Raw genomic sequence first — 25,355 nt, 5'->3', positions numbered from 1 at the left:
ATAAATTGGTGCCAAAATTGGTGTGTTTCTACATGGATGACAATGTAAAACAAAAATAGAGTTGTCGTGGTGGCACGGTCCAGAAATTCTAAGCACTCTTCCTGATACTGAGGCTTTTGTGGGGCTTGTTTTCAGTTGCCAGAAGTCTGAAAAGGAGGGAGAAAGGTGCCCTCACTCACTCCAAAAAAAAAAGTCTGGTAATATCAGTCCAAATACCAGCATAACTGGAGTTTTAATCAAATTTGTGTCTCTGCAAAGAGCTGTAGAAGAGTGGTGAAGCAGAGCCATTGGCAAAGCAGTGATTATGAAGGATGGGTGTTGCAAGTGTGGCTTTGGAAGAGTAGGTACTTGGCCTGCCTTCTCCTATTGAGATTGCCAGCCTTGAGCTGTGTGGCCAATGTGCCCCTAATTTTTCATGGCTTGGTTTACATCTCTTTTGAGAACAAAATAGGTTGTTTGCTTATTTTTATGTCTGAGCTGATTTAATGTACTTGCCACAAAAGAATAAAACTTACCATATTTTTTCTGTCATTTTGACACTTTGTCTCAAACTTTAGAAAAATTGCACTTCATCTTCTGATTTAATCTCAGATTATATTCTGTTTCTCTATCTATTTTGCTTAGAAGACTAACAAATTTATCCATTAATAGTAACCTACTTGAATAACTGTAGGCCAACAGTTAAACCTAACAAATATTTATAGAAAAATCCATTCATAACAGAACATATACATAATTTGAAGATACACTGAGCATTTTCCAGATGGAGTATATCTCTACAATATAATAAACCTCAATAGTACTAAAATCAAACAAGCACATTATCTTACCACAGAGGTATTAAGATAATCATCAAAAATAAGAGATTACTTGGAAATTTATAAAATACCTTGAAATGGATGAAAACAAAATACATATACCAAAAATCATAGGAAGCAGCAAAAGCACTGTTGAAACAAAATTTTACAACTATATATACTCACCTTGAAAAAACACCTAATTTTCCACTAATGGAAACTAGAAAAATAAAGAAGCAAAGGAAGCAAGAAGAAAAGAATTAAGAGTGGAAATAAATAAAATAGAATATAAAAATAAAAGAAAATAAAGCTGATGCTCTGAAAAAAATCAATGACATTGACCATCCTATGTTAGACTGAAAGGATTAAGACAGGTTATTGAAGAAACTAAAACGAAGAACAGGGCTCAGAGAGATAGCACAGCAGTGTTTGCCTTGCAAGCAGCCGATCCAGGACCATAGGTGGTTGGTTTGAATCCCGGTGTCCCATATGGTCCCCTGTGCCTGCCAGGAGCTATTTCTGAGCAGACATCCAGGAGTAACCCCTGAGCAACGTCTGGTGTAGCCCAAAAAAATCAAAAAAAAAAAAAAAAAAAACCAAGAACAAAAGAGAAAACAAAATGGCTTCACTGATAATGACTTCATAGATATAAAAATAATTTTACAGGAATGTCATAAATAATTATATGTAAAAATGTAAATGACTTACATGGTATAAATTGATTCCTGGAAAGATAGAAACTACCAAACCTAACTCAAGAAGAAATAAGCAATCAGAATAGACTTATAACAAGAATGACTTCACAAACATTTCGTACCAGTTTTGACAACTCAAAAGAGAAAACAACTCCTGAGCCATGCTATAAAGCCAATATTATTCTAATATCAGGACCAGATAAAACATTTTAAGGAAAATATTGGCCAGTATACCTTATGCATATTTAACAAAATATTAACAACAAATTTTAAAACAAATGAGAATTTGAAAAAAAAAAGTAGGAGTTAGATATCCTGATCTAGTGTTTTTTTCATGGACTACAGAGTAGTTTAATGTCTAAAAAGTTAATCAGCAAAATACATTACCTTAATGGATTGAAAAACCGATAAAATTCAAAGATAAAATTGCTAGGAAATAGAAGAAAATTTCTTCAACTGATAGAAGATACTGTGAACAGCTCACAATTAATGATGTCACATGCAATGAAGAGCAAAAGTTAAAGAACAAAAAAAAGGACATCTAATTTTGCTACTTCTATTAAATATTGACTAGATATTCTAAGCAAAACCAAAATAACAACCATCCTGAAATAGGATTTGTTGGTCAGAATGAAAGTTGAATTTTGGAGACTCCAAGACACTGAAAGTCACTGATTTTTGTTGTTCATGAAAATAAAGATAATAAGTTCATAGTGTTTATTCTTATATGTAGAGGTAGCTTTCCCCATCTCTTTTTTGGATCTGCTTAGTAGGAAATTCTAGTAGATAAGTCTCTCTTGGGATCTGAGTTCAGGTTAGAACCAGGTCACAGAGATTGTTTAGCATGTTATTTTTACCTCCATATGCACCAGTTGTAACTTGTGACATTGTTCCTTTCACATAGGCACATTAAAATGGGGAAATCATATGTGTAGAAAGTAGTTTTATAGTGCAGGGTCACCTTTCATCGCCTTTCAACCGGAATATTTGTCATAGTGACTTGACTTAGACATCAGTTGATCAGACCAACCCCGAAACTTGGATCTCATCCTTGGAATCAACAGTTTTCTGCACTAGCATCAGGAATCAAACTCCACCAGGGGAGGCCCTAATACCTCCCTGGCTCCAGGGTAGGTTCATTTGATACCCTGACAACCATGTAACAACAACTTGCTCTAAGTGCATCCCTGACTCGCCACCTAACAGTGAGATGAAATCAGAAGATGCTCTGTGACACCCCGGTTTTGACATAGGCTCTGTGCAAAACTCAGATCTCATATACATAAGCCTGACTGACAACAGCGATTGAGTAGAACTTTTCCTAGGACCATGAAGAAAGACCTCGGGGTTAGACAATTAGTATGCCTGAAGTAGCAGGTCTTATGACAGGATGTTTTATGGGCAGGGACACTATTTTTTTTTTTTTAGGCCAAGGGTATTTCCTTTCTAATTTCCCCAACATTTGCTGTGCTTATGAAAAAAAAAAAAACCTGCCATTTCCCCCCCCCCCTTTTTTTATTTTATTTGTATCTTCTAGATAGGGGCTCCTGCCTTTTTCATAGAACTTTGAGACATATATTACTTTGTTTTACTTCATATTTCAGTGTCTTTATATAAATTGAGAAAAGAAAAAAAGAGACTGGGACCCAGGGATCAAGTGATCTCAAGTGCATTCATGGAGATAAAAAAAAAGGTCAAAACTTAATAACCAAGCCAAAGTCAACAATAGAATCAAGAGACTTAAACTATAACAATATAAACTTAAAATGAACCTGTTACACTGCAGGCTAGGGGACTAAGGGTGGAAGTAAGGGATGCATGCTGGGAAGTTTGGTGGAGAGGGTCAACACTGGTGGTGGGAATGGCCTCAATTCATTGACACTATATGCCTGAAATCCAAATATGAAGGACTTGTAATTCACAATTGTCTCAATAAAAAATTTTAAAATAGAGATAATACTTTAATATTGTATGATATGAATATTTAAAATGACTTATATAAGAGGTCAACAGAAAACGATAGGTTTCGTGTAAAAATTGGAAAAACAATTACTGGTAATTAAAATACAAATGTAAAATGCAACATACATGCCGGAGGCCTGCTTGGCCAGGCATAGTGGGGGTGCGGGACTTGGGTAACCCCAGCACCCCTCTACCGCCTTGCTCCAGATCTCCAGGGCTTCCCCGGGCCACACGCTTGGGCAAGCCGGTGAGTTGGGTCCTTTGGTGGAGCTTGAAGGTACCCTAGGCCTTCCCCCACTATCCATGCAGCTCCTTAGGGAGGGTCTGGGTGGGGCTCTGAACTTCTGGTCTCCCAGCTTCTTGAAGGATCTCTCCTTCCTGGGAGCCGGGAGTCTAGCAGAGGAGGTTTGGCTGGCACTGGTAATCTCTGTCCAGTCTACATTTTCAAAAACATTAATAGTACTCTCACAAGAAACATTAATAGTACTCTCACAAGAAACATTAATAGTACTCTCACAAGAAACATTAATAGTACTCTCACAAGAAACATTAATAGTACTCTCACAAGAAACATTAATAGTACTCACTATCATTGAATTATGTCTTTATGTATGCAGAATGTCCATTTTGTACTCTGCCCTTTTGCATACCCCTTCATAAGTTCATATTTCTCTTTAACTTCTTTAACTCCTATCATCATTACTCCTTTTTTACCCTTTCTAACTTAAGTACTGTTGAGTCCTAAGTCACAGACCAAAGTGGTGCCCTAGAGTTAACACCCACCCAACTATTTTAAAAGGCATAAAAAGGACACATATCTTTTCAACATTTTATGGGTGTTTTATTTGACGGCTATAACTTTTGCTAAATACTTTCTTATACAGTGATGATCCCCCCCCAATGTTTTTTATCTTCTCTTTGTGAACTGCTCAATATGGAATTTGGTGTGAAAGAATCCCTCAGTTTAATACTTATGTTTGAACCAAGTCATGGGTCTTGTTGGAAATGTTCTTACGCCCCCATATATCTGATAGCACCACGTGGCTTTATATCTTGTTTGCGTAGGCACACTAACATGGGAAAATACTATGCATACCAATAAGTTTTTATCTAATAGAAATGGGAACACACAAATCTTGTAGTGCAATGAGACCTTACACCCTGAACATTGACATAAAGACCTGGCACAGGCCTCAGAAGAATGGGCATTCTCCATTTACCCCTTGATCTACAGAAGACATTTACAAAACATCCAAGGTTGTATATAACATCACCCGGAGGCATTCCTGTACCAGGGACGACCCTACAGCTGCTCTGACATCGATCTACTCAAAAGAGACATCCCTTAACACTGAGAAGACAACAAGAACAATGACCTGCTTACTGGACAGGGCTTGCTGTATTGCCCCTTAATGGTGAGGTTTGTCTATAACATCACCTGGAAGCAATCCTCTACCACGGAAGACCCTACCACTGCTCAGACATCGTCCTGCTCAAAAGAGACTTCCCTTAACACTGAGAAGACTTAACAACCTGCTTACAGGACAGGGCTTCCTGCATTGCCCTTTCATGGTGAGGTGAAACGAGAAGGCACTCCACATCATGACTTCAATGTAGGACATGCAGATTCCAGAATCTTTAATACAGAAACATGAGACCAACAACAGAGACTGTGTGATAAGTGTGTTGGCGCTACGGACAATATCTTGGATCGAACGATAACTTGCCTGAGGCCTAGAGCTGGTCTTATGCCAGGAAACTTCAGGGGTAGAATCTCTTTGTATTTAGGCCAAGGTTATTCCTTTCCATGCCTCTCATATTTTGGTGGGCCTAAGCAAACAACAATTGCCACTCTAACACCGTTTTTACTGTGCTCCTTTGACTCTAATCCTTAAAACGCACCCACTTAAAATTTGGGGTTAACTTAAGCTAATATGCATGTACATGGAAATGTAAAAAATACTATGCCTCTAATGTTTAAGGAGTTACGTAAGTTTGATGGCTTTAGATTGCCTTGTGTGCTGTTAAGAAATATTATAATGTGCTACAATCTGGGGACTTGAGGGACAAAGTAATTGCACATGGATTCTGTTTTATTTATCTTAACTTTCTTTGGTGAAAGTTCAAAGTTAAGATATCAGCAAGGGGACTTCTTCTGATAATTATGTTATGGGTGATTGTCCTTCCCTTATCCTCTTTCTTTGCATCTTTTATTCTCATAATTCAAAATAAAAAAATTATTAAAAAAATGCAACATACAAGGGCATGTCTACCAGAAACGTAACAACAGTAATCAAACACTATTTTTTTTTTTTTTTGGTTTTCGATCACACCCGGCAGTGCTCAGGGGTTACTCCTGGCTGTCTGCTCAGAAATAGCTCCTGGCAGGCACGGGGGACCATATGGGACACCGGGATTCGAACCAACCACCTTTGGTCCTGGATTAGCTGCTTGCAAGGCAAACGCTGCTGTGCTAAGAACTTGGTTATATCCTGCAGTCTGACAGAACAGTCTATAAATGTGAAAAGATCCTCTAGTTGCAGCAACCTGAAGTGCAAGACTATTGCTAAAGAGGAAATCCACAGCCTTTCTTTCTTTTTTTTTTTTTTTTTTTTTGGTTTTTGGGCCACACCCGGTGACGCTCAGGGGGTTACTCCTGGCTATGCGCTCAGAAGTCGCTCCTGGCTTGGGGGACCATATGGGACGCCGGGGGATCGAACCGCGGTCCGTCTCCTAGGCTAGCGCAGGTAAGGCAGGCACCTTACCTCCAGCGCCACCGCCCAACCCCAGCCTTTCTTTCTTAATAGATTTCATGAGAAAATTCAAATCTATAGAGTGAACTTTGTAGATTGTAATATAGCACATAAAAAGCTTCCCTAAAATGAAAGCCATTCCATCAAACTGAACAATTTTTAAAAATAAGTAAAAGTTGCTTATTTGGATAACTCTACCCATGAAAAATTTTAATGCATTTTAATTAGGAGCACCAACTCATAATTCAATAAGTAGCTATTACAGAGACACTGTAGCAATATACCAATGAATCACATTGCTTCTTTCAACAAGCTATACAATTAACATGTTAAAGATAATTTAAGGTATCAGCTCAATAAACTGCAATTAAATAATACTGTTTTCCTTTCTAAGATTTAGAGCATGCTTCCATCCCATTTTTCATCTCAGAGTTACTTGTCTCCCTACCAGGGCATACACAATTGTTTTTTGCCCAGTCAATTGGGCACAATGGCACCCAAGGAAAGACAAGAGGCTCTCCTCCCTGTATTTTCAAGTCAATGATAATTGATGAAAGCAGAGGCTCCCCAAAAACTCAGATGTGCAGATGTGGGGCCTGAAAGGTAGCACAGTGGTAGGGAATTTGCCTAGTATGCTGCTGACCCTGGATGGACCTGAGTTCAATTCCCAGCATCCTATATGGTCCCCCAACTCTTCCAGGAGTGATTTCTGAGTCAAAGCCAAAGTAACACCTAAATGCCATGGGGTGTGGCCCAAAACCCACCCCCCCCCCCGAAAAAAAAAAAAGACTCAAATACCCAGAACAAGAGTGTCTTTGCAGGGCGAGACAGCAGGAGACATTGGAGAAGATTGGAGTAGCTATTATAATTGTTCATCCAGTATCCTTCCTGGATGCTGTGACTGGTAAAACAGAGAAGGTTGTGATTGGCAGTCATGCTTTTGAGATATCTAAAGGACTTGGTTTCATGTCAGGGTTACTGGGACATGGAGGGACACTAAAGGGAATCATATAGCAAGCTGCAAAATGGAGAGGCTTTCCTCCAGAGAGTAGTGGGGCAATGGCAAGCAGAGTTCCATTGTTGTTTGCTGGGGAAGCAGATAGACCCCCCCCCAGCAATGGCTATTGCCATAAAATCTGAAACAGACCCGAGTCAAGGGTACCACACTTACTTATCTCGGGTGTAGATTGATATTCTGAATAAATATCTCCTGGCTGCAAGCAGTTGGAGGGTCAGTCTTGAGGGAGAAGGGAAGAGTGGGCACTGTAATTGGTACCTGAATAAGACCACCAGTAGCTTCCTACCAAGCAAAGACACCTTGGGGCTGGAGCAATAGAAAAGTGAGTAAGGCCTGGTGAGTAAGGCCTCACAAACAGCCAGAGATTCTCAATGTCATCCCCCAATCCCACCAGGAATGACTTCCGGGTCAAGAGCCAGGAATAAGCCCTGAATGCTTTGAGTAGCACTAGGTGTAACCAAAAAATAAACAGAAAGAATAAAAGAAGGGGAAAAAAAGGCTCCTCTAAGCAATTGGACAATTGTTAGGTAAATTACTCTATCCAAGAAAAGGCCAGTGCTGGGAGGGTAGTCAAAGTATTTTTTTGCCTTTATTAATTACCTAGAGGCCTGAAAAGGTTCATTTGTAAAGGACATATAAGAGTTTCTGAGCAAATCAATAGGTCAAGTACTGGCTGAAAGACTCTAAGCTCCAACCCCACACCCCATGCAGAGCAGTACTTGGCAGTCCTCCTCCCTGAATAAAAGAGATGAATTTTTACTGAGAGCAAAAACTGGCTCCTCATTTTCACCTACAACTGTGACTTGAGGCCTAACAAAGTCTTGAGGTGCAGAGTTCTGATTCTTCTCTTCTTGTCTGTAAGTCCATGAGAGTAAGAACTTTTCAAGTTGTGTTATTGTGTTCCTATAGTATATCCCTAGGAGTGATATAGCTGGATTATATGGGAGTTCAATTTCTAGTTTTTTATTTATGAATCTCCATATTGTTTTCCATAAAGACTGATCTGGACAGCATTCCCACCAGCAGTGAATGAGAGTTCCTTTCTCCCCACATTCCCACCGGCACTGATTGTTCTTGTTCTTTGTGATGTGTGCCAGTCTCTGTGGCATGAGATGGTACCTCATTTTTGTTTTCATTTGCATCTCCCTGATGATTAGCGATATGGAGCATATTTTCATGTGCCTTTTGGTCATCCACAATCCTTCTTTGAGGAAATGTCTGTTAATTTCTTCTCCCCATTTTTAAGCCATTCTTTTTTGTGTTTTATTGGGGGGGGGTCATACCCGGCTGTGCTCAGGGGTTACTTCTGGCTCTGTGCGCAGAAATTGCTCCTGGTAGGCATGGGGGACCATGTGGGATGCCAGGATTCAAACCACTGTCCATTCTGGATTGGCTGCTTGCAAGGCAAATGACCTATTGCTATGCTATCTTTCTGGCCCCTTTTCTCCCCATTTTTTTTTTGCTCCCCTCACTTTCTTCTCCCCATTTTTTGATGGAGTTAGGTGGTTTTGTCTTATTAAGTTCTGTTAGTACCTTGTATATCTTGGATATAAACAAACCCCTTATCAGATGGGTGATTTTGGGTGAATAGTTTCTCCCATTCTGTGGGTGGTCTTTGTGTCCTAGTCACTATTAACCTTTGAGGTGCAGAAGCTTCTCAATTTAATGTAGTCCCATTTGTTTATCTCTGCTTCCATTTGTTTGGACAGTGGTGTTTCCTCCTTGAAGAAGCCTTTAGTCTCAATGTCCTAGAGTACTTTGCCTATGTTTTCTTCTATATATCTTATAGTTTATCTTATAGGTCCAATATCAAGGTCTTTAATCCATTATTATTTGACCTTTATGCATGGTGTTAGAGTGCAGCACTGTTTACAATAGCCAGAATCTGGAAACAATCCAGGAGCCCAACAACAGATTAGTGGCTAAAGAAACTGTGGTACATTTTCACAGTGAAATATTATGCAGCTATAAGGAAAACTGAAGTCATAGAATTTGCCTATACATAGATGGACATTGAGACTATCATACTGAGTGAGATGAGCCAGAGGGAAAAGGATAGAAATAGAATAGTCTCACTCATCTGCAGGATATAGAAAAAATAAGGGCCTGGAGAGATAGCACAGCGGTGTGTGCCTTGCAAACAGCCGATCCAGGACCAAAGGTGGTTGGTTCAATCCCGGTGTCCCATATGGTCCCCCGTGCCTGCCAGGAGCTATTTCTGAGCAGACAGCCAGGAGTAACCCCTGAGCACTGCCGGGTGTGGCCCAAAAAAACAAAAAAAAGTATAATAATAATAATAATAAAAAAATAAAAGACAGTATAGCAATAATTATCCAGAGAAAATAGAGCTGAATGCCTAGAGGACCAACTCATGATTTAAAGCTTGCCACAAAGAGCAGTGAGTGCAGATAGAGCACTAACCACAATGACAACTACCATGACAATGATAGTGAAGGAAAGAATCAGAATGCTTAACTGAGAGGGGGTGGGGTGGGAAAGGAAATGGGGGAACATAATTGGTAAGAAGATCACACTGGTTGAAGGATGGTGTACAATCTATGACAGAAACCCCAGTATGAAATATTTTTGTAAACACAGTGATTAAATAAAAATTAAATTAAAAAATAACACAAACCCTAATCCTAACCTTAACCCTAACCCTAATCCTAACCCAAACCCAAACTCTATCCCTAACCCTAATCCAAACTCTAAATCTAACCCTAACCCTAAATTTAGCAATAATTCTAACCCTAGCCCCAACTCTAGCCCTAACTCAAAAAAAGAAAAAAAAAAGAAAAAGAAAAATGAAAAAAGAAAAAAGAAAAGTAAGAACTTGGCAAAAGCTGGCTCCCTGTGTGTGACACCAGGCGGGGAAAATCCGCGAAAGTACACCGGCCCAGTGGGGCTCAGCTGTGAAAGACTGTGAGTGTGACCTGTCTATGTCTGTCTACTGTCCTCTTGTGTGAAACTCTTGCGAGTGGGGCAAAAAGAGGCTCAGAGGAGCACGGCCGCTCCGCTTCGCTACGCGGCCGTGCACTCTTTCTAAGGAAAGAACTCCATTGCAACAAGAAGGAAAAATCACACTAAGAACGGCGCTATATCACAGAAGCAAACATTTCTCTCTGGACTGTCTTCTCTGTTACATGCTCGGGCCTAAGATTTGACCCAGTGTGAGGCTTCATCCACGGAGGACTCCCCTCCCTTAGAGGCAAGTCAGCCCATCCAGAAAGGGAGGAGCCAGAGGAGTGTGCTGCCTACATCATATAGACAATGAATACCACTACAACACGTAGAAAAACCCACAATACAAATGTGACAATGGGGAAACAGCGCAGGCCAGCATCAGACATAGAGAATGAAGATGACAATTCTGAGGACCAGATAATGACTGAACAACTAATCAACCTCTCAGATAAGGACTTTAGACTAGCAATATGGAAGGTGCTCAACAGACTCCAAGAAACCATGGATCGAGTTGAACAGAACACTAATAAGAACCAAGAAAATATGAAGGCAGAAATGACAAAACTCCAAACTGAAATAACATGTCAACTAACAGGCCTGAAAAACTCAGTAAACGAAGTGAATGACAAAATGGATAAGCTCTGGGACAGGGTATCAGAAGCTGAGAATAGACTTGGTGCTGTGGAAGATGAGATACATAACAATTCCATACAGCAGGAGAGATTGGACAAAAAACTTAAAGCAAATGAGCAGACAATGGAAAAATTAGTCAAAGAATGGGAACAGACGAAAATAGAAGTCTATGATAAGATCAACAGAAACAACTTAAGAATCATTGGAGTCCCAGAGACCCAGGAAGAAAATTTCCAGGAAGAATCAATGGTCAAGAACATCATTAAAGAGAAACTTCCAGAGCTAAAGAATATATGTGATCAAATCCTGCATGCCCGAAGAGTACCAAACAAAAGAGACCCCAGAAAAACCACCCCAAGACACATCCTAGTCACAATGACAAATCCCACAGATAGAGACAGAATTCTGAAAACAGCAAGATCAAAAGGGGAAATCATGTTTAAGCAAGCTTCCCTGAGATTTACAGCAGACCTGTCACCAGAAACGCTCAATGCCAGAAAGCAGTGGTGGGATATTGTGACAAGACTGAATGAAATGAATGCTTCACCCAGAATACTATACCCAGCAAAACTCACTTTCCGGTTTGATGGAAGAATACATGGTTTCACAGACAAAAAACAGCTCAGAAACTTCACAGACACAAAACCAGTCTTAAGAGAAAAACTGAAAGACCTAATCTAAGACAAGACTACCCAAAAGACACACCAAATTTTGAAATAAAGATGGCGTTAAATCCCAGGACAATTCTTTCTCTCAACGTCAATGGACTAAATGCACCAGTTAAGAGACACAGAGTGGCTAAATGGATCAAAAAACTCAATCCAACCTTCTGCTGCCTACAAGAAACGCACCTGAATAGTCAGAACAAACATAGACTCAAAATAAAAGGCTGGAGAAAAGTTATCCAAGCAAACAACACCCATAAAAAAGCTGGAGTGGCCATACTAATATCAGATAATGCAAACTTTATACTCAGGAAGGTTGTAAGGGACAAAGACGGACATTTTATATTAATCAAGGGGTACGTAGAACAGGAAGAATTCACTCTCCTAAACATATATGCACCGAATGAGGGGCCAGCAAAATATTTAATACAACTGCTGACAAATCTGAAAAATAATATCAACAACAACACAATAATTGTGGGGGACCTAAACACGGCTTTGTCAACACTGGACAGGTCAACCAGACTGAAACCCAACAAGAATATACTAGACCTGAGGAGAGAAATGGAAGAAAGAGGCCTAGTGGATATATATAGGACACTCCATCCCCAGAAACCTGGATACACATTTTTCTCCAATGTACATGGGACATTCTCCAGGATAGACTACATGCTGGCACATAAAACATACCTCCATAAGATCAAGAGGATAGAAATTTTGCAGATTACCTTCGCTGACCACAAGGCTCTGAAATTATTTGTGAACTCCAAAGGGACTCAGAAGAAACACTTTAACACCTGGAAGTTAAACAGCCTCATGCTCAATAACCAGTGGGTCCGAGATGAAATCAAGGAGGAATTAAAAAGGTTCCTGGAAACAAATGACAATAAAGACACAAACTCTCAGAACTTATGGGACACAGCAAAAGCAGTACTGAGAGGAAAATTTATAGCTTTGCAAGCACACATCAGGAAGGAAGAAGGAGCTTACCTGAGTAGCTTAATGACACAGCTAATAGAACTAGAAAATGCTCAACAAAAGGACCCAAGAACAGGAAGACAGAAGGAAATAACAAAGCTGAGAGCAGAAATCAACGAAGTGGAAACTCAAAAAACAATCCGAAAGATCAACGAAAGCAGAAGTTGGTTCTTTGAAAAAATAAACAAGATTGATAGACCACTGGCAAACCTAACAAAGAAAGAGAGAGAGAGAAACTTGATAACTCGTATCAGGAATGAAAAAGGAGAGATCACTACTGATATGACAGAGATTCAAAGGGTAATCAGAAACTACTTTGAAAAACTCTACGCCACTAAAAATGAGAACCTGGAAGAAATGGATAAATTCTTGGACTCTTATAATCTTCCACGGTTGAAGGAAGAGGATGTAGCATATCTAAACACCCCCATCACCATTGATGAAATTAAAACAGTAATCAAATGTCTGCCGAAAAACAAAAGCCCAGGTCCAGATGGATTCACTAATGAATTCTATCAAACTTTCCAAGAGGAACTACTGCCAATCTTGGCAAGACTCTTTCATGAAATTGAACAAACAGAAACACTTCCAAATAGCTTTTATGAAGCCAACATCACCTTGATACCTAAACCAGACAGAGACGCTACCAAAAAAGAAAATTACAGACCAATATCACTGATGAATGCAGATGCAAAGATCCTCAACAAAATCCTGGCAAATAGGATTCAATGCCTCGTTAAGAAGATCATCCACTACGATCAAGTAGGTTTCATCCCAGGAATGCAAGGCTGGTTTAACATCCGTAAATCTATCAACATAATACACAACATCAATAACAAGAAAAATAAAAACCACATGATCATATCAATAGATGCAGAGAAAGCATTTGATAAGGTCCAACACCCATTCTTGATCAAAACTCTCAGCAAGATGGGAATGGAGGGAACCTTTCTCAATATAGTGAAGGCCATCTACCACAAGCCAGTGGCAAATATTATCCTCAATGGAGAAAAACTGAAAGCCTTCCCTCTAAATTCTGGCACAAGACAAGGCTGTCCTCTCTCACCACTCCTATTCAACATAGCACTGGAAGTACTTGCTATAGCGATTAGGCAAGAAAAGGATATCAAGGGAATCCAGATAGGAAAGGAAGAAGTCAAGCTCTCACTGTTTGCAGATGACATGATACTCTACTTAGAAAACCCTAAAGACTCTATCAAAAAGCTTCTAGAAACAATAGACTCATATAGCAAGGTGGCAGGCTACAAAATTAACACACAAAAATCAATGGCCTTTCTATACACCAACAGTAATAAAGAAGAAATGGACATTAAGAAAACAACCCCATTCACAATAGTACCACACAAACTCAAATATCTTGGAATCAACTTGACTAAATATGTGAAGGACCTATACAAAGAAAACTATAAAACTCTGCTCCAAGAAATAAGAGAGGACACACGGAAATGGAAACACATACCCTGCTCATGGATTGGCAGGATTAACATCATCAAAATGTCAATACTCCCCAAGGCATTATACAGATTTAATGCCATCCCTCTAAAGATACCCATGACATTCTTCAAAGAAGTGGATCAGACACTTTTGAAATTCATTTGGAACAATAAACACCCTCGAATAGCTAAAGCAATCATTGGGAAAAAGAATATGGGAGGAATTACTTTTCCCAACTTTAAACTGTACTACAAAGCAACAGTTATCAAAACAGCATGGTATTGGAATAAGGATAGGTCCTCAGATCAGTGGAATAGGCTTGAATACTCAGAAAATGTTCCCCAGAGATACAACCATCTAATTTTTGATAAAGGAGCAGGAAATCCTAAATGGAGCAGGGAAAGCCTCTTCAACAAGTGGTGTTGGCACAATTGGATAGCCACTTGCAAAAAATTAAACTTAGACCCCCAGCTAACATCATGTACAAAGGTAAAATCCAAATGGATTAAAGACCTCGATATCAGCCCCAAAACCATAAGATATATAGAACAGCACATAGGCAAAACACTCCAGGACATTACAGGCATCTTCAAGGAGGAAACTGCACTCTCCAAGCAAGTGAAAGCAGAGATTAACAGATGGGAATATATTAAGCTGAGAAGCTTCTGCACCTCAAAGGAAATAGTGCCCAGGATACAAGAGCCACCCACTGAGTGGGAGAAACTATTCACCCAATACCCATCAGATAAGGGGCTAATCTCCAAAATATACAAGGCACTGACAGAACTTTACAAGAAAAAAACATCTAACCCCATCAAAAAATGGGGAGAAGAAATGAACAGACACTTTGACAAAGAAGAAATACGCATGGCCAAAAGACACATGAAAAAATGTTCCACATCACTAATCATCAGGGAGATGCAAATCAAAACAACGATGAGATACCACCTCACACCCCAGAGAATGGCACACATCACAAAGAATGAGAATAAACAGTGTTGGCGGGGATGTGGAGAGAAAGGAACTCTTATCCACTGCTGGTGGGAATGCTGTCTAGTTCAACCTTTATGGAAAGCGATATGGAGATTCCTCCAAAAACTGGAAATCGAGCTCCCATACGATCCAGCTATACCACTCCTAGGAATATACCCTAGGAACACAAAAATACAATACAAAAACCCCTTCCTTACACCTATATTCATTGCAGCTCTATTTACCATAGCAAGACTCTGGAAACAACCAAGATGCCCTTCAACAGATGAATGGCTAAAGAAACTGTGGTACATATACACAATGGAATATTATGCAGCTGTCAGGAGAGATGAAGTCATGAAATTTTCCTATACATGGATGTACATGGAATCTATTATGCTGAGTGAAATAAGTCAGAGAGAGAGAGAAAAACGCAGAATGGTCTCACTCATCTATGGGTTTTAAGAAAAATGAAAGACACCCTTGTAATAATAATTTTCAGACACAAAAGAGAAAAGAGCTGGAAGTTCCAGCTCACCTCAGGAAGCTCACCACAAAGAGTGATGAGTTTAGTTAGAGAAATAACTACATTTTGAACTGTCCTAATATTGAGAATGTATGAGGGAAATGTAGAGCCTGTTTAGGGTACAGGCGGGGGTTGGGTGGGGAGGAGGGTGATTTGGGACTTGGGTGATGGGAATGTTGCACTGGTGATGGGTGGTGTTCCTTTTATGACTGAAACCCAAACACAATCATGTATGTAATCAAGGTGTTTAAATAAAAAAAAATTAAAAAAAAAAAAAAACAAAAAAAAAAAAAAAAAAAAAAAAAAGAACTTTCCTTGCTCTGGGCTGAAGAAGTTACAGGATTTCAGTTTCACTGCTGGGAAAAGTTGGGATTATGAACTGGCCTAGAGGAAAAAGGGGTGACAGATATTTCTCACATTAGTTCAGACTTTAACAGCCCCCTGGAGTGCTGTAGGAACCTCTGCTCCTAATTTTTACCTTGTTTTGACTCTAGATTCCCAATAATAAAAATATATACAGAAATGCCAGTATTGAAAGCAGCAGGCAGCAAAGTACCCTGAAAAATAACAGAGTATCCTGCAGCTATAATCCCAACCTAAGACCTACAGAGCATACTAGAGAAAGACTCAGTTCTATACATGGTAGTTAATAAACAATTTTCAATATAATAGGAAAATAGAGGAATTTGATACAAATCTGGTACAAAGAAAATGCTCAGGAAAAAGTTCAAATGTAATAATAGAAGTGCCTGAAGAAAAATTTAAAAAACAGTGATGTAGGGTTAAGTAGAATCAGAAAAAGAATTAACAAAATGAGGCTGTATGACAAGGGGAGTAGAAATGTTTAAAAACTTCAAATGGAAAAAATGGCCTTAAAAATACAATCCTGGTCGGGGCCGGGAAGGTGGCGCTAGAGATAAGGTGTCTGCCTTGTAAGCGCTACCAAGGAACGGACCTCGGTTCGATCCCCCGGCGTCCCATATGGTCCCCCCAAGCCAGGGGCGATTTCTGAGCACATAGCCAGGAGTAACCCCTGAGTGTCAAACGGGTGTGGCCCAAAAACCAAAAAAAAAAAAAAAAATACAATCCTGGGACAAAGAAAGCAATAGAGTGCTTAACAGTAAACAAGAAGACATGCTGATAGAGTTGATGAGTTAGAAGTTGCTGTTTGTTTTCTTTCTATGGTATGTATTATTTCTATTTTATTCTATTATAGCAAATCAGATTGTTGTAATTCAAATAATTTCAGAGTTTAGGGACTCTATTTCTTTTTATTTTAGCTAAGAATGAAATATTTTAGGGCTGGAGCAATAACACAGCAGATAGGTTGTTTGCCTTGCTAAGATTCTATCCTGGCATCCCATATGGCCCCCAGAGCCTGTCAGAAATCATTTCTGAGCAGGATCCAGGAATAATGCCTGAGTGCCACCAGATATAGGGCAAACAAAACAAACAAACAAAACAAACAAAAGGAATAAAATATTTCAAATACAAAGTTTATAAATTTAGGGGCCAGGAAGGTGGCGCTAGAGGTAAGGTGTCTGCCTTGCCTGCGCTAGCCTTGGAAGGACCGCGGTTCGATCCCCCGGCGTCCCATATGGTCCCCCCAAGCCAGGATCGACTTCTGAGCGCATAGCCAGGAGTAACCCCTGAGCATCAAACGGGTGTGGCCCAAAAATCAAAAAAAAAAAAAAAAAGAAAGAAAAAGAAAAAAAAAAAGAAAGTTTATAAATTTAAAAATAAAATAAGTGTCCCAAACTTGAAAGAGGAGGGAGAGAGTTCTCAGGGCTTTTTACAAGTAGGAGTAATAGGTTCAATTTCTAATACTGCGTAGTCTGTTTAGCACCACCAGAAGTGACCACTGAGCACTGAGCTGGAAATATGCCCCAAGCACCACTAAGTATAATTAAAAAAGAAAATGTCAAAGCAAATCCCAAACTAGAAAACGGTAGAAACCAATGTGTTTTCCAAGTTAGGCAATAGGGAAGTGCTACCAAAAAACATAAAGTTGCTAAGTCCCCTTCCTTTAAAAACCACAGTTGAGGAATCAGTAAAATAGACCATAACTTCCCAAAATCTCGTATAAAATGGAATATTTTTCAATATTAATATTTACAATTAATTAATTAATCAACTAATGATTTCAATTGTAATTTTACTATTTGTATGAACAACAGACAGCTACATAAGAAACAGTTATTTACCATGGTTTGTAATTAAGCAGATCGCTCGATGGTGCCCCATTTCCTGGAGAACCTGTAAAAGGTCACCAATGGTCTTGTTCTTCTGGGCCCAGGACCAAAGCAATTCTCGTGTTCCACTTTTACCTTGGTCTACATATTTTTCAATATGGCGGACATCCAGCCAGCTGTTTGAAAGTCGCTCCGCTGTGAAATTGCAAAAAGGAAAACCAATGCATAGTTTACTTTTTTTGGAATTCTTGCTTTTATGCACTTTATATTTTCATTTAATTTATAACTTTTACTTTGGCACTAATTTTAATATATACCTCTCACACACAATATTTGTTCCCCACAGTTAGTGTTATCATAGTAGAAATACCGAGGTCAGTGATGACTGAACTCTAGTAAACTGTTCTAATATCAACAGTATTTCCACTAGAATCTTTTTGTCTCTTTTAAGATTTTATTCAGCTTCCAGAATTGCATCAAGTTATTTCTTAATCTCTTTTGATCTGTGATATTGCTCCATCTTTCTTCACTTGTCAGGACAGTTAATATTGTGTCTTCAGGCTTGATAATAAGAGAATCCTGATGTGGATGCCACTGTTGATGATTTTGTCTTGGTAAAGGTCATATCTGTAGGCTTTTCTCCTTCCCCACACACATGTATATATGTATATATCATGAATAACTTTTTAGGAAAAACTATTTGGGAGAGACACTTTGAGACTATGGAATAGTCTTCTTCTCATATTTTGGTCTAGTCTACAAATATTTGAAGACCAGTGAATTGATATCATTATTATTGCCACATGTTTGCTTAATGGTGATTTTAAAATTTTCATTCTCTCATCTTAACTATAATTATTCCTTTGAAGAAAGTACTATTTTTCAGACAATGTCTATTCCTTCTCCCTCACTTAATTTATCTATTTATATCAGTAGTAACATATTTATTTTACTCTATAGTCTTAAATCAAGTCCTTTGATTTAAAGTGTCATCACTGTTTTGTTGTTCAATCATTCCAGCTTTGTTATGGTATATACACAAAATAGAATATTGCTTGCCTGTAAGAAAAGATAAAATCTGCTCTTTTGCTATTACAGATAAAACTAGATGGTGTTGTGTTAATTAAGTAAAAAAAGAAAAGAATAAATGCCAGCTGGTCCCACGTATATGTGATACATAAAGACACTAAGCAATGGAATATGCAATAGCTAATTAAAACAAACCCTTAGATTCTAACCACAGAACTGACATTACCAAGAGATGGGGCTAAGGTGTGGTGTGGACAGGAAGTGTCCTTTGAGCAGTGGTAGAGAGATATTGTATGTTAATACATTATAATTGCACACAAAAATATGAGTAGATTATGAAGAGGGGGACCTAACTGCAAACAGATGGGTAATCATAGACTATTTTCTAGAGGAGTAACTTTCTGAAGTGTAAGGCAATTTTAAAATTCTGAGTTCTTCTAAATATAGGTCATTTCCTCCTGAATTTCCACTCTTGGGCATCTATTCCAAAAATAAACAAACAAAAAAACTTTAGGAGCCGGCCAGGTGGCGCTAGAGGTAAGGTGTGTGCTTTGCAAGCGCTAGCCAAGGAAGGACCACAGTTTGATCCCCCAGCGTCCCATATGGTCCCCCCAAGCCAGGGGCAATTTCTGAGTGCTTAGCCAGGAGTAACCCCTGAGCATCAAAGAGGTGTGGCCTGAAAAACAAAACAAAACAAAAGAAAACCAAAAAATAAAACTTGAATCCAAAACTTTAATACACATTCTTATGCTTATTGCTGTTTTATTTACTATTGCCAAAACCAGGAAGGCAGCCCAAGAGTCCAAAAACAGATGAGTGTATTAAGAAATTGTGATATAAATACACAGGGCTATGAGAATAGATGAAGTCTTGCCATTTTCTGCAACATGGGTGTCATTGGAGAAAGGCATCCTCAGTAAAGTTAGTCAGAAAGAAGACAAATGAAGACCAAAAAAAAGGACAAAAAATAAGACAGAATGATTATGCTCATTAGGCAGAGTACAAAGAAACAAAGCAAACAATGGAAACAAACCCTAAACCAAACAAATGGTCAATAGATGGTCACTACAGTCACTATAGATAACAAATGGTCACTATTATCTAGGGATGCTGGGATTCTTTTTTGTTTTGTTTTGGGGTCACACTCAGCAGCACTCAGGGATTACTCCTGGCTCTGCACTCAGAAATCATTTCTGGCAGGCTCAGGGACCATATGGGATGCCAGGGATCAAACTTAGGCCTGTCCTGGGTAGTCCATGTGCAAAGCAAAAGCCCTACCACTGCCCCTATCACTCCAGTTCAGATGCTTGGATTCTGACACTCTGGGGATGGGCATGACATAGCTGTCCTGTGCGTATAATGCACACAGCATTGGTACTTTAAAAAAAATAAACAAATTCTAAAATAATAACAAATTAAGAATAAAATAAATAAAGATAATTTCCTAGGAAATTCTTCAGTAATGATATGCTAACATGAGGTGAATATCACTGGAGTTTCACTTAGAATTTAAAAACAAAAGAATGAACTCTGAACCCCACTGATTCTGCAGTCCCCCAAGGAGAGAAGTAGCTAGTCAAAAATCTCTGTGGCTCTCAGGATGTCTGTGGCAACATGTGAATTTAACAGAGGGCAGTGCCAAGTACTTGACTCAACTCCAGGCAACGTATGGCTTCTCTGAGCAATCTCAAACTTTTATTGGTAAATATCCTTTCAAGGGGTCCTTCCCAAATGCACACCAAAGTGGGTTGCTCTTCTTTGGCCTGCTAAAATAACAGTGACTTAAATAACAGTGCTCAAAATACTTCATCATCTGAAACTTTGTATTCCATCAAAGGAAGACAAAAATACCAAATTTTAGCAAAAGTTTAAGGTTGCTACTTTTTCTTTCTTTTTTTTAATTTTTTAATTTTTATTTTTTGGGCCACTCACAGTGGCACTCAGGAGTTATTCCTGACTCTATACTCAGAAATCACTCATGGCAAACTAGGGGGACCATATGGAATGCCGGGGATCGAATCTGTGTCTGTCCTGGGTCAGCTGTGTGCAAGGCAAACGCCCTGCCACTATGCTACCACTCCATCCCCTTATTTTTTCTTATTTAAGAACACTGCATACAATGGACCAGATATATTAATAATGAATAGGTTTCATTCCCCCACCCTCTTTTCTCTGAATAAGATAGCTCCTCCACAGTTCAAGTCTTTGAGATGACACTTTTACGTGTGAGATTGAGAGCAGCTAGGGCTATGCTTTTCACTTTATAGGCCTTTTCTCACTGTTGTGCTGGAAGCCTGCTGGCTCTCCTGCAAATGCCAAAACAACACAGAAATGTGTGTGTTCACCAGCCTCTGAGATGACAGAGGCCGACCCAGGCATACTGAACCACAGACATATTTATGATGATAATCTTGCTTATGGAACACCATAGTCTTGATTCTCTTCTTACATATAAATTCAGCCTCAGAGGCCAGAGCAGTGGTGCAAGTGGTAGGGCATTTGCCTTGCACGTGCTAACCTAAGACGGACCGTGTTTCGACGATGCCTATACATCCTATATGGTCCCCCAAGCCAAGAGTGATTTCTGAGCGCATAGCCAGGTGTAACCCCTGAGAGTCACCGGGTGTAGCCAAAAAAAAAAAAAAATTCAGCCTCATCCCTAGGCAGTGCAGATTGCATGTTCCCTATGGTCACCTCCTGAAACATAAGAATAAACTCCATGTAGTCCTCACTGAGTTTTTTGAGTTCATTTTTATTATTGGGAAACCTCTTGTTAAGCGTTACAAGTCTCAGGGTTGATGCTAAGTGAAATTTTACACATTTGCACATAATTTTACAAGGGTGAAGAAAGAAGATTCTCGGAGGGCCACCAAAATCAAGGAAGGAGCATGGAAGATGAGAGATCAGCTGAATTTGTGAAAAGGATAGATTGGGACAAGGCTTACATGGGACGAGGAAAGAGCCTTTCAAAAAGGAAATTGTTGCGCCAGAGTGACAGCACAGCTGGTAAAGTGTCTTGCATGCAACTTTGACCCAGGTTTGATTCTCAGCATCTCATATGGTCCCCTGAGCCTACCAGGAGTAATTTCTGAGCACAGAGCCAGGATTTACCATTGAGCATCCCAGGCTGTGACCAAAAAATATACAAATTAAAAAAGGAAATTGTTCAGAAACTGAGAAGGGCAAGAGAGGGCAAAGAGGAAGGCAAAGAGGAAACCCACATACTTTAGGTAAGGTTCAAATTCAAGAAAAAGGGAAGAGTCTCTCGAAAGATAGCTTTGCATGCAGCTAACTCCAGATCCCCAGCACCACATATGGTCCCTTAGGCACCAGAGTCACCTCTGAACACAAAGTCAGAAAAAGTCTCTGAGCACTGCTGTGTGTGTGTGTGTGTGTGTGTGTGTGTGTGTGTGTGTGTGTGTGTGTGTGTGTGTGTGTGTGAAAACAGTTCTCCCCTTGGTCCCCCCACCACCATACAAACACAAAAGAAGAAAGTGGAATTAGTTCTATGAACGCACTGTTATCTTTGTAGGATGTGCTTAGTAAATAAGACGTCCTATGAAGATTTGCTGATGGGCAGATTGGGGTTTAGCATAAGAACTAAAACTTTATCTTGGAAGTAGACAAATCAAATCTATGATTTCTGAGATGATGACGCAAAGATACAAGCTGTACTTTTAGAAAGATCCATCTATGTTAAGAGAAATCTCATGTGCAACATATATATATATATATATATGTAAACTATGTTATTGTTCATACTGCTTACAGTATGAAAGAAAAAGGCACAATTTAGAATTGTAAAGGAAATCTACAGTTAGGTTCTCCAATTCCAAGAGATGTCAGATTTCCTAAGTAATTTTGGCCCTACTCATCTATTTTATTCATTCTGAATTTTTTTTTTGTAAAAGTGCAATAAACCATGATTTTAACCTCTCTCCTATCTGAGGAACTAATCCTGTAAGATTTATCCCCTCAAGCACATCTTGGAAAGTAAATGAACAGAGGCCAATGAACTGGGATTTTTAGCTCCCCAGAACTACTGATCAGGGGCAAAATTTCTGAGTTTAGATTAAATCTAAATAAAGTCAGGTTGAGCAAAGGAAATTGGTGTAGGCTTCGTTAAAATGGATGAATAAATGATCTGCATGAGCGAATTGTTTCCAGGATTCTTTCTCTACCTGGTGGTTCACCATGCAATCCCAATAACCTCATCTAATGATGAACCATTCTGAACAGAAATAGCACTAAAGAATGATATTACCATTTACAAAATGTACAATTCATTTAGATCAACGTCAATCAAACAATAGCTGCAGTTTGATGCAACTAACATGTTAATCATGTTTTCAACAGTTATACTTTTGCTAATGATCCCTAGTCCCTCTTTAGAACCTAGAACTTTGTAGTACTAAACAAATGAAAACAGTAAACTTCTCAGTGACTAATTGTATTGTTAGAGTTAAGAGCATATGAATAAAAAATTAATCAAGGAAAGTATGCTATATCAAAGCACTACTCTTTTATTTTATTTTATTTTATTTATTTATTTTGGTTTTGGGGTCACACCCGGCAGTGCTCAGGGATTACTCTTGGCTTTAGGCTCAGACATCGCTCCTGGCAGGCATGGATGACCACATGGGATGCTGGGATTTGAACCACCGTCCTTCTGCATGCAAGGCAAACACACCACCTCCATGCTATCTCTTCGGCCCCGCTTTTTTTTTTTTTAATTTTTATTGAGACCATTGTGAATTACAAGTCCTTCATAGTTGTATTTCAGGCTTATAGTGACGATGAATTAGGGCCATACCACCCACTACCAGTGTTGACCTCTCTCCACCAAAGTTCCCAGCAAGCAACCAACTCTCCTATCCTCTAAGCACTGTTTTTAAACCATGGTTTGGGGAAATAGATTTTTGTTTGGAAGGCATCTTATGTCATAACATAAGCCAAAAAGTTGACCAGAAAGGTTCAAAGACCTGAAGATAAGGATTGTTTACTATTCAATGTCAAAGGTTCTGAAAGTTCAGTTATAAGAGGACAGAGCACTCTAAATAGTGTTAACCACTGGGAAATTCTGCTGCAGAAATCACACCCCAGATGCAAATATGTCCCTGAAGGGGATTTTTAGAATAATGCAACATACTCTTTACTTGAAATCTTTGTATTTGCATATGACCACATGTCAAAAACCCTAGCAAATTAAGTCTGAATTCTTGCAGTTTGTTTTCAGATAACATAGTGCGAAAGAAAAAGATAATTATTTTATTCCTTTTTTTTAAAGGACACTAAGCAATTATACATTTTTAATTTTTTCTTTAAAATTTGTTTTGGGGGCCACACCTGGAAGTGCTCAGGATTTAGTATTGTCTCTGTGCTCAGGTATCATTCCTGGATAGGTTCATGGAACCATCTGAGTGGCAGAGAATTGAACCCAGATTGCATGCATGCAAGGCATGCACCCTACTCACTATAAACTCTCCAGTCCCCTAGAAAGAACTTTTTAAGATTGATGGAACTTTTTCAACTTCAAAGAAATAAAAAACAAAGCCCAAAAGCTAGCTCATTCCTCTTATAAAGCTATAGTATCAATACCTACCAGTTAATAAAATTTACAAGAAATACTACTGATTCACTTTTGGTTTTGTGTACCTTTTACTTCACACCTGAATAGGACTCACGCTTTATAATTGAGAAGGACTGGACCTGGCTTTATAGATTTTGCTTCAACTCTTTCAACTCTTCCAACTTGATGTTAGATAAGGGCTACCTCACATCAAGTATCCTTAGGAGAAAATTTAAAAATACTAACTTTAAATTGATCTTCAGTATGAAGTATGACAGGGTAGGTTGGGGGGGGTGTTTAGGACACTAATATTGGTGGAGGGAAGTGATCAACCATGAAGAGGAGGAGCTGCTGAAAGGTAGTAAAGTGTCTTGCATAAAATCCTATCAGTAACAGTACTGTAAACCACAGTGTCAAACTCCTTTTGTTTCTTTAAAAATAGGACCAAAGAGACAGTACAGCCAAAAAGGCACTTGCCTTGCAAATAGCCAACATAAGTTAGATCCTTGGCATCCCCAGGCCAACACCAGGAGTGATTCCGAAGTGCTAGCTAGGAGCAACCCTGAGCATCTGGGTAAGACCCAAAACAAACAAATAAACAATGAAAGTACCCTCCATAAAGGTAGGTTTTTGTTCCTAGTTAAACTTGTTTAAAGCATTAAGTCTATTGCCTACATTTAATTGAGAAAATTTTACAAACAATATGATGCTTTTTCTAAGATTCAGTAAAGTTTTAGGTGCTTAATAGACAATGGATCATTCACTGATTCGCTTACTTAACAGACATTTATAAATGTCAAGTCAATCTTTATCTTATTTTATATTTATTATCTTTTGGTTATGAGGTCCCAACTAACCATGCCCAAAGCTTACTCATGGCTTTTCACACAAGGACTACTCCTGGCAAGCCAGAGGCTCATCTCTGGTGTCAGGTATATAACCTGGATTGGACGCATGCAAGGCAAGCACCTTACACACTGCACAGAAATTGCTCTTGGCCTGGGGGACCATATAGGACGTCGGGGGGCCTGTCATAGATGAGCATGTACAAGGCAAATATCCTACCACTTGCACCACCACTCTGGCCCCACTGTACAATCTTTTAGGCCCCAAGTACAATTTGAGATGCTAGTGAAGTAAGCAGAAA

General features: G+C 39.1%; 1 protein-coding gene across 1 annotated transcript in view; it reads right to left on the bottom strand.

Annotated features, from left to right (window-relative positions):
• Positions 1-25,355, bottom strand: part of IRAK3 (interleukin 1 receptor associated kinase 3) — a 75,813-nt gene that overhangs the window by 40,584 nt on the left and 9,874 nt on the right. The window contains exon 2 of the mRNA XM_049782791.1: positions 17,623-17,805. Coding sequence (XP_049638748.1) covers positions 17,623-17,805 — 183 coding nt within the window. The remainder of the gene's footprint in view (positions 1-17,622; positions 17,806-25,355) is intronic.

This window comes from Suncus etruscus, chromosome 11 (assembly GCF_024139225.1).
Source record: "Suncus etruscus isolate mSunEtr1 chromosome 11, mSunEtr1.pri.cur, whole genome shotgun sequence".
Classification (NCBI taxonomy): Eukaryota; Metazoa; Chordata; class Mammalia; order Eulipotyphla; family Soricidae; genus Suncus; species Suncus etruscus.
The sequence above is the reverse complement of the archived record's forward strand: the minus strand, read 5'-3'. Positions and strand labels throughout refer to the sequence as shown.